Source organism: Sparus aurata, chromosome 18 (assembly GCF_900880675.1).
Source record: "Sparus aurata chromosome 18, fSpaAur1.1, whole genome shotgun sequence".
Lineage (NCBI taxonomy): Eukaryota > Metazoa > Chordata > Actinopteri > Spariformes > Sparidae > Sparus > Sparus aurata.
Genome location: NC_044204.1, coordinates 29555362 through 29565868, shown reverse-complemented (window position 1 = coordinate 29565868; position 10507 = coordinate 29555362). Strand labels below are relative to the sequence as shown.

Genomic DNA, 10507 nt, shown 5'->3' with positions numbered 1-10507 from the left:
GCGTCGACGGATCCAGGAATATCTGATTTCTCACTTTCTTGACATTTTTGTTAATTTCGTTAATTTCTCATTCATTTATGGATCTCGAGGAAAGAATGAGGTGTATTTAGGTTGCTGGTGTCTATGAGTGAGTGGGAAAAAGGAGATTGTTGGGCCTTGGTGGAGGTATGCGCTCTACTGAGTTGCATTCTAGTTAATAATCTTTTGATTTGAACAGACAATATGTCTGACAACAGACACTCTTTTTGTTCCACCTGTTATCTGCTGTTGTTTCTTGTAAGTATAAAAAAGCCAGTTGATGAACGCATACAAAAGAAAATCAGGGCCAACAGTGAATGATTGCAGTGGGAGCAAAGAGAACGAGTCAACCACAGACCCCGTTAAAGGTCCCGGGGTCCTTTAGGTTTCTGTACTCTAACACATAAATGTCATGGTCTACGTTTTACTTTTTACCAGTGTGACTGAGGAATGTTTTAAGGTGTCATCAAGTCTCAGGAGAAACCTGCTGGATGACATTCTGCTCATAGCTGTCTGCATTCAAGACGCATCACACGCCCTCCCGCTCAAACACAACATGTAACTTTGGAGGAGCACCGAGCAAAATGTTTTACCTGTAGGAGGGGACGAAGAAAAGAAAAGGGACAGGCAGCCCATTTGGTTTCTCAAAAAAGACACCTGATGTTTAAACTCAAGCCAAGTTTCATTTTTTGCAACAAACTTGGCTCCCGCTCATGTAGGTCATAACACGTCGGCTTTGAACGACCGGCTGATGCAAAGACGACGTCTCTGGTCACCTTCGGTTAATCATCAGGTCAGGTAAGAGACGTTACTTCAAATACTTCAACTGTTTGCAGTCCCATCAGCAGAATGTGAGGGGATTTTTATCTGCCTTATGGGATGGATGTACTCTGATTACTTACACTTCAGTCAGTCAGGTCGCTTTGATTTCAGCGTGTTTAAACCACATTTCTTAATGTGTTGAATATCCCGCCACACTGTCCGTGTTCTGTCAAAACTGGATTCTTCTGTTGTTAACATTCGTGATCATTTGGTGCCAGAATGACAAAATTAAGCATTAACATCTCTCTCTCGGGTAACACTTTATGATAATCATCACTAATAAATGGTACATTTAAGGTAAATTAACTGTAGTTCAAAGTTTTTAGACTGATACCAAACAATTAAATGCTTTAAGAGAAAACAGTGGTTAAGCAACTGTTAATGTAAAGGTGCAACTGGTAGAAATATTGTGTTATTCATCTACAAACATTAATTGGATGGTCATTATCATAGTTGCTTAATAAATGGTTTATTTCATTGTTTTTGTCAGCAGTCGAATAACTATTCTTTGAAGTCTAACTACGCACAACTTGTTGATGATGGCTATTTTAAAGTGTTACCAGTTTTCTTGCATTGCGAGTAAAACATATTCGTACGAGACGGTTTCTGAGCCATGAAAATGAGCACAGGTCAATGTGCACTCTACACTCTGACTGTGTGTGTCACTGCTTGTGTGTTATAATCCGCCTGTTTCAAAGACAGCCGTCAGCGGTCGATGTGGTGAGTCATCCGAGGAAAGTTCAGATTTTAAAATCCTTCTGATGATCCACTGAAGCACAGTGTAGTTCAATTTGTCTTTACAGCGGTAATGAATGAAAAAGGTTTGCTGAAGATAGACTGTCATCATTTACCAAATAAAAATGTCACGTCATCACTAAAAATAGACCCGCTGGTACGTAAGTCAATAAATCCGAAGTATATACGGCATCGGAAATGTAGAGATAGTGACATCTACTGATCAACGGCATAGAGGAGAAGTATGTTTTAGGGGTTTAAGAGAAACAATAAATGAGAAGCTTTTCATCTCTGTGCTGTTTGTCCACATGTAGAAGGTCTAATCAACATGTGGTAAAAGCCAATTACATATGAATATATTGAATTCACATGTGAACATTTTCATTAAATGTGGAAAAAAAGCCAATTTGCTGTGAAAATTGTCCAGATTGTGTCTGACATTATCAACACATTCTTGTACTTTAAAGGGTAATTCCACTAATTAAAGTGTGTTAACAGGTTTACTGCAAATGTGAAAAAAGTATTATAAAGCCTTTTGTGGCTCCAGAGGATGCTGCATGTGTTCTGATAAAAATCTTCCAGTTGATCTCATTGATGTCACAAGTTGCATTATGGGTAATGTAGGCATGAGGTTTCTGTAAAGGAAGAAGAATGTGTGGGATAAAACAGGTGATATCTTTTTGTTTGGCTGTATTGATTTTTAAACTGTCTATAATGAGTGCAACAGTGTGACGGGAGTGCAATGCTAGACGGGTGAGTCGCTTTTCAAAACCTGGCACCTACTGTATATTACCCACAATGCAACTGAGCCACTGAGCAATATCACTGGAGGATATTTATCAGATTACATGCAGCTTCCTCTGGAGCCACAAAAGGCTTCATACTACTTTTTTTCACATACTGTATGCAGTAGGACTCCCCGAGACATGTAAACACACTTAAATGAAGACAACTGCTTGACTGAATCTTTAATAAATAAATTGGTGGATTGTCGGTGACTCCCAAAACAACAGCACCAGCATCACGCAAACCAGATCGCCCTCATACATTCACAGTTTGATTCGTTTAAGAGAGGAAAACTACCTGGTTAGGTTTAGGTTTAAATAATAAACTTAACTACATTTGTAAGTTAGAATAACTCAGTTGCGGTTGCACACTGGACACAAACAGCTGTCTCCCGGGTGAAAGTCATGTACTTGTCTGAACTGATTATCCATCACTGACCTCATCATTACAGAGACAGTTTTACTCTTAATTCTACTTCACCTGACTTCCTCCTTTGCTGCTGTAATAATTAGTACAGCCACTAGAGGTCGTCGCTTAACTTGAACAGAAACATGGGTCGCAATAAGCTGCTTTTACAGTCGACCTACAAGCTCATTTTTTTTTATGACAATATTTTCTTTTCACATGTCTAAATTTTTGTTTACATGTTATGATTGCATGTGAAAACATTCAATTCGTGCGTAAAATTGTGGATTTCACGTCTGAAAAGGCAAATTTTGTGAAGGCAAAGAAAGAGCAACAGAAACTATTGACTGCTACATTCTAAATGAATGAAGCTGTCTTTTGTGTGACTACAGTAGGAATATCAAATCTGCACTTATGTGGATGTTGTGGAGCAACACAAATGTATAATTCATGATTAATCAGATATGATACTGCTACACTTTATACTGAACATCTAACGATGGTCCTGTTCGCACTGTGTTTTCAGTCGCGGCTGACCATGGAGGACAGAACAGACAGCCCGATGGCTGTGAAGGTGGAGAGACATTCTCAATATGTCATCCTGACGTACTTCCAGGGGGACATCAACAGCATGGTGGACGCTCACTTCACCCGGGCTCTCGGCAACGTCTGCAAAGCCAAGGCTCCGGCAGCAAAGACAAAGAAAATCCGTAAAACTATAAAACTGGGTAAGCACACAGAATCCTTCCTGATCGAAGGCAGCACATTTAATCCTGTTCATCCACCCTACATGCTGTCTGTCTTTGTCCCCCTACAGAGAACTCCAGCACTTGTCAGGGGAGTGCTGCTGACCCTTACTACGAGTCACAAGTTCCTCCAGGTCGTCTCTTGACCTTCAGCCCTGCAGACGACGCTCCTGAAACGTGGCAGTCATTCACTGCCCGGGCAGGAGAAGGCCCGGGGCTGCCGTCCATCACGTACTCCCTGTCCCAAGAAGGGTTGACTCTAACTGGACAGCAATACTCCACATCCCTGCTCAACCTGCTGCATAATGACCGCGGTGACATGGGCCCCAGCATGGCCTCCAGCTCCAAGCCGGAACTGCTTCCCAGCTGGACGATGCCGCAAGGATTTCGAGAGTCCGGGGACCCTGCTGTGGGCTTTGAAGCTGGTAAGCCTTCAGATGTAATATAAGAGCTTTGAAAATGTCTTCCAACCACTGAAATAACTTCTTCTTAGATACGAACTCTTAACATTTTTGGGCACCACTGCGCAACCTGTGAAAACATTAGTGTGTCCTTCAAAGTTTGAGAAAATAACCTTCAGGTGATGTCATGCTGGTTATTTTACCAGAGACTTAGAGACATCCAATTAGCAATAACTATTGGAGAAACCGGCGAGGGCAAACTGGATTTTGAAAGTATCCAACAAGGCAAATCCCTCCACAGCCACTCCTCAGAAATGCATTAAGCGCTCAGTACCCGACTTCACCGACTGCCCCGTAGCTCTCGTTGTCCAGCTCATGTCTCAAAACACCAACACAGCTATTCTCAGTACACACTGCTGTCAAGTTAGCATGTCAGCATTGGGAGACTTCAGCTGCACGTCCTCGCTCACATTCTTGTACGAGTCTAGCAAGCTTAAAACTCCGGTCATGCGCGAGTGCCGATGTGGAGGTAGACAAGTGAGTCTGCCTTTTCATTCTGGCTAGATAGGAATGATCGGGCGGGCTTATTAAAGACCTGCAAGACTGGATTTGTATTTCTATTTTTTCTTTACGTGCCAGAGCATTTGTTTTATTGATTACTGTCAGAATGTTTAAGAGATTTTCTATGAATAATTCAGCAACACTAGCCTGAAGAAAGATTTTCTGACATAGATGATGGGAAGTGTTTTTAGATCTATAAGTAAAGACATCTAAGCCTCTGCTGCATCAACTTAGACCAACTTTTTTCCTGGCTTCAAGTGTGAAAATTCAGCAATTTCAAAATCACGACCGCACGTAATCCTTAAACTAACCGTTACTGCCTCTTATGTTGGTGTGTGTTTCTTTTTTCTGTCCCCTTATGTAAAGCAGAAGCATTACTTACCCAACAAGAAATATAAACTTCAATCCCTTGACAGACAGGGAATCAGCGTATCCCTCTGTTTAACAGAAAAGCATATTATGAGGAACTTCACACCTGATTTAGATTCAATCAGGAAGGACTAAAGCCAAAGCAAAACATGTTTCATATCAACTGAAGCGCACCAGGCCTAAAATCTCCGAGGGTAGCTTAAGGATCAAACATTTGACAGAAGCAAACACAAGAGAAAATACATGAAAATATACAAGTTAATGAAAAATAATGACAAAAAATAAGAATAAGAAAAAAATTTAAGAAATCAGCTGACCAGTAAAAAAATTGTAAAATGTGCAAATTAATCAACTGAAAAGGTAAAAAAAAAATAGAATAAGAAAGATAATTAAGAATGTTTTGTAATACAACACAAAAAACAACACACAAATGAATAAATAAAATAAATTAAAAAAAAAAAAAACAGTCACTCTGACCAGCAACACCAAACTACTTAAAGGCACAGCAGGGAAGGAATGCAAATTAACAAAGTAATCACTTTGCAGGTTACTCAAGAGACAAACTATCATTACCTGATCCTGTTTCGAGTACTCGTTCAGCGTTTGTTAATTACCACTCGGTCCCTAGAGTCCTTACTTGTTTCCTGTTAACCTTTCACAAATCTCTTTTAATCAACATGCTTGATTGCAAACGTATGTATGCATTAGCGCTGCTCAGAAACATTGACCTTTTGCTTCTCTCTCTGTCAGGACGGCACCTGGACAAGAAGGACTTGTACTGGTATTGAAGAGAGAGCAGAGAGCGGCCTCATGCATACCTGGCGCTCTCTTGAAAGAAGCACCTGGCTTCTCTGTTCACTCCGGTAGCTGGCAGATATTTTTCTCGTCAAACAGGCCCGAGTGTTGCCTGGGAGAAGACACGGAAGAAAACAGCAGGGGCCCCGCTCTTTTTTTCCTCAGTAAAAATGACCTCAGCATTACTAACTGGAGCAAACTTTCTGAAAGGGAACATTCACTGACAAACCTGTTCTTCCACTCTGTCACTCCTCTGGTACACTGTATACATAGCTGCTTCCATTTTTGCTTTTGGAGCCGGATGAAGGGCATTTTCTCTTAGTAGGCCTATACCAGTAAAATAGACCAGTATTAAGTTAAAGCGTGAACATTGTGAGCCTCTTGTGTATAAATGTTGATGTTAATATCTGCCTTTAGTTCTCTTTAGTTCAATGTTATACACCCTGAAGGAACAAAAAAAAAAAAAAAATGAAGGATGGTAGGATGAAGGATGTGTTGTTTTAACTTTCGTGTGATGTTGTATAATCTTCCTGTAATCTTATGTAATGCAGTGTATTGAAATGTAATCATATACAAATTTGTGCTGGATGAATATCTGAGATGACAAATAGAATAAAATAAAACACCTCAAACATCACTCAATGTTAAGTAGAGATGGTTTTCTGATATTGAGATGTGAAAAACACACTTTCAATGGCTCTGTGAAGAATCATCAGCGGTAGAAGTGACACATTTATCTGAACTTATGCGCAATTTTGACAATTAACTACATTCCATTTATGCTTCTTTATGCTTGTGCTCATTTTAGAGGCAAATATTGCACATTGACTTATGTGTTACATTTATCTGACGTCTATGGTTGCATTTCAGATTTACATCAATAACATATGGTAAGCTGCAGTTTAAAGGAAGATACTTTTATTATCTAACAACAGTCAAACAATCAAAAACCGACGGGCCGGCCAAATTAAACACCCTAACACGATGAAAACAATTCAACGCAGATTAACCACAACCACAAAAACTAGAAACTACCGCACCCATCAGATAAACACAAAACAAAATGTAAACCACAACCAGCCTGACTGCGTCTCTGGTCAGGTGGAATGGGCAGAGACAAAGCCGAGTGCCCTACCTGCTCTTATTGGTTATTATATGGCTACTATTAATCAGTACGCAGTAGTTAAAAATAGACTAATTTCGCCTTTAATTTAAAATACTTACTTCCCCCACCGCGTATGATTTATCTTATGTGTATCTGTCGATATTGGTTAAACCTCAGGTGTCCAACAATCAAAAAAAATAAAGGACACATTATGAAATAAATTATATAATTGTGAATAGTACATTTACTGAACAGTCATCAAAAGAAAATGGCATTGAGGGAATAAAAAGGACTCAGGAAAAAAGGCCCTTTTCTTTTTTTTGATTAAAAACTGCTATAATCAACATGAAAACGACCTCTCACAGTGTCATCGCTATATTTTATATGAAGTGGATTTATTATGTCTATTTATATATATATTTATTCCTTTGAGAACTTACATCATGTCCTATAGATTTATATACGTAACGCGTACGACTACCCACTGAGTAGTTGAGTAGAGACTGTCTGTTGAGCGAGAAAATCCATTAGAGCTTCACTAGAGTGCCTCTCTGACTGTGGTTTCTAAACGGTGTCAGGCTGAGATGAGCTTCAAATGAGTCCATACACACACTGTTCACCATCACTGACCATCATTAATGTTCTCGCCTGTTTGTTCCTTTACCTCTTCACACGTCCACTTGACCGGTTTCACTTAGTCACCCAAGAAAAGGATGGTGCGAGCAGAGTCTAATTAAAAGATGTGGAACTTGTGGAGGGTGTTTTTAGTTCCACTCAGCATGGAACATGTTCACACCTTGAATTTGAACTGTATCTGAGGCTCGATGAGGAGCTTCATCAGACCTTTACATAGCTGGTACTTTCTGAAGGGTGTTGATTGAACTTTATGTTGACTTGATGGATGGCAATAAGGTGCGGGGCCCAACAGTCCAAAACATGTCCCACTGGTCTGAAAGCCTGTTTGTCAGACAGCCCATTAGTCCAACAACACATACCCACTGCTCTGATGGCCAGTTGTTCTGAAAGTACACACACTGCTTTCACCAGCGTACACATAACATAAACTTAACTGGCAATAACTCATTCTAACTCAAACTACAATCTTTTCCTAAACAAAGTCTGCCTAGTTTTGATGCCTGAACTTAACTGTCGGAGTCAGCGGATGTAAACGTTTGGTATACGACGGTCGCTTGCAGACGATGGCATTCTATTCTCATCCAACATCTCAGAGTTTATAAAATCCTCATTAATGGGGATAATGCTGCATTCGTACGCACGCATTGGATGATCCAACTTTATCGCACTGGTAAGTCATTTTGGTGTGTTTTTGTGTGTCAAGTTGGAATGTGGGAGCAGCATGGACGAGGTTTGGCATTTTGTTGATCAGAGCAGCAAAACAACAAATTGACAGCTGAATAATTTTCCCATTGGAGCGATGGGCACTCTCAGAAAAAAGGTTGTATTGTAACGTATCATATAGTATCGTATTATATCGTATCGTATCGTATCGTTTGTGCGCTCATTAGTCCTAAACACAAAGTGGAACTAAGGAACGATCTGAAGCCCCTTTTGGTTAGAAAATGTGCCACATTTGCAGCCAGGTAAAGACTGCAATCTACCGTCTTTTCTATGCGAAAGGGAGGTGTAATATTCCTTCTTTTCAATAAAAACTGCCACTTGGGTAGGCGTAAACATGTGACGTGACGTGAAGCACGAAGTTGGGTGTGAACAGTGACAACACATATGCGTCGGAGAATATTTAGCACCGTGATACCAGTGTCAGTTTCAAAACAACAATGCATAGAGTCCCTGTGATCTGTTTATTGACGATTCTCTTGGCTGTGATGGCTAGCGTCTCCGCGGATGAAGTGATGGACTGACTGCTGTGATCGGCTGTTTCCTGGTTTTAAAACTCCCCGACTGTGGGTCACACAACAGTGCAGGTCATCGACACCTCCATGTATCTCACGCAATTGCCAGCACATCGACGACTTAACATAGCAATGGAGATGGCAAAAACTTTATCCTCCCAGGCATCATATTGGCAGACCAAAACAGACCCCCAATATACCACGGTCCGTCTAAATTGGTGGACCTAGCGGCAAAAAGGACAGCCAAATTGGTGGCTTGCTGCCCAGTATAAAAATGGCTAGACTAACTAACAGACAAATTATCATCATTATTAAGAATTATTTGCATGAAAAGGAAATTTAGGCATTTTCTGAAAGATTCAACACCCAATGACGCGCTGAGCTTTGTTTTCACTTTGATCCATCCGAACACTAAGACCAGGACTGTTTCTGTTGCCTGTGCTTGTCGACTGACACATGTTAAGACGATGATTCTGATGTGATTAGCATTTGCTCAGTCAGAGATACGTTACGCCAGTATGCACATTTTACTACAGGCACCATTCATAGCTACATTTGGAGCAGTAGTCATCTCCATATGATGGGTGGGTGGATTATTGGCGCTGTGCTAATATTAGTTCCTTCCCATCTGGTACAGTATTCACCATTAACAGGTTACCAAATGGTTTTTTGGGCACTGTTCCCGAGGGCTCAAGGACCCCGAGCCAGGTGCAGGCACTGGAGGAGTAGGAGGCCTTTCATGAGTCTGTGTTCAGTGTCTCAACAACCCACAATCAGTCAAAGGATTCATCATTTCCTGAGCAGAGAAATACCTCAACTGTCAACACAGAGGAGCTCACACAACAACAATGACTATACAGCTATAAATAGACTTCTCTGTAGACAACACAGTGTATAGGCACCATCTCCCAAGCTGCATCTGCGTGTCGCCTCCTCATCCAGCTCGGGTGATACATTTATCTACCATCTGCTGAACAAAAGGAAAGAAGACGCAATGGAAATGACTTCCTACACAACTCATTATTACTGTTTCATTATTTCTTTTATCTCAGGTTGAAAACAGCCTCTGGAATAATGATTGACAAGGATTACAAATCATTAATTCAATTCTTCCACTTAAGCTGCCAGCAGATAACGTTTCTGCGAACCGCTGATACATTCACATTTGTACAAGCCACAGGCTGCGTACCTTGTGGACATGTCTACAGGGCGTGTAGTTGTTTTTGACCACGTCAGGAGGTGGAGGGGACGGAGGTGGAGATACAGAACAGGTGAGAAAGTTGCCAAGCCAATGACCACAGTTCAAGACTATGTTTCAACATTTGTAAGTGCGAGATGACTATGGGTATCTATCATGAGACGTCAGGGATAATTTCCATGTTTGAGGCAAGAAAAAAGATATACTTACCACTGTAAAGCCACAGGTAAATCTATATTCTTCGGCATTTCAGAAACAACAACACACGCTCGACAAAACACTCCTGTGATATAACCTCACTCAGCAGCTGCACCGTGACTCTGGCTCTTTTCGTATTCTATGGGTCATTTGTCTGAAACGATTTCTCTCTCACAGCGCTTCAATTATGAATTTGCTTCTTCGCTCTCTAACCTTTCTTTGAGTATCAGCCAATATCTTTCCATTGATTTTGTCTGTGTGACCCACCCTGTTGAGAATATCTTATGTCATCTTTGCACAAAAACAGCTTAAAGTGCAGACTGACTACTTATTTACACGACAAAGACGACACAGAACAGAAGGCGAGTTTGAAGTCCTGCATCGTAGGCTACACAACACTTGGAAGTAAAGCAGTAAAACAGCAACTGGGGAACACAGAATGCACGATTGACACCCCTGCTGGAAAAAACAGCATAGACCAGCACCAAAACACAACA

At 40.8% G+C, this 10507-nt stretch overlaps 1 protein-coding gene across 2 annotated transcripts; it reads left to right on the top strand.

The window, feature by feature from the left end:
• The first annotated feature begins 587 nt into the window (after window positions 1–587).
• On the top strand, window positions 588–6280 carry vgll1 (vestigial like family member 1). Of its 2 annotated transcripts, none has more exons than XM_030395645.1 (4): window positions 588–811; window positions 3293–3494; window positions 3584–3937; window positions 5594–6280. In XM_030395645.1, the coding sequence occupies exons 1-4, from the start codon at window positions 770–772 to the stop codon at window positions 5629–5631; spliced, it is 636 nt and encodes a 211-aa protein (XP_030251505.1). In that variant the 5' UTR covers window positions 588–769; the 3' UTR covers window positions 5632–6280. The 2 variants fall into 2 exon arrangements, with proteins under 2 accessions (XP_030251505.1, XP_030251506.1); XM_030395646.1 differs by having other exon boundaries at window positions 588–816.
• The last annotated feature ends 4227 nt before the right edge of the window (window positions 6281–10507 follow it).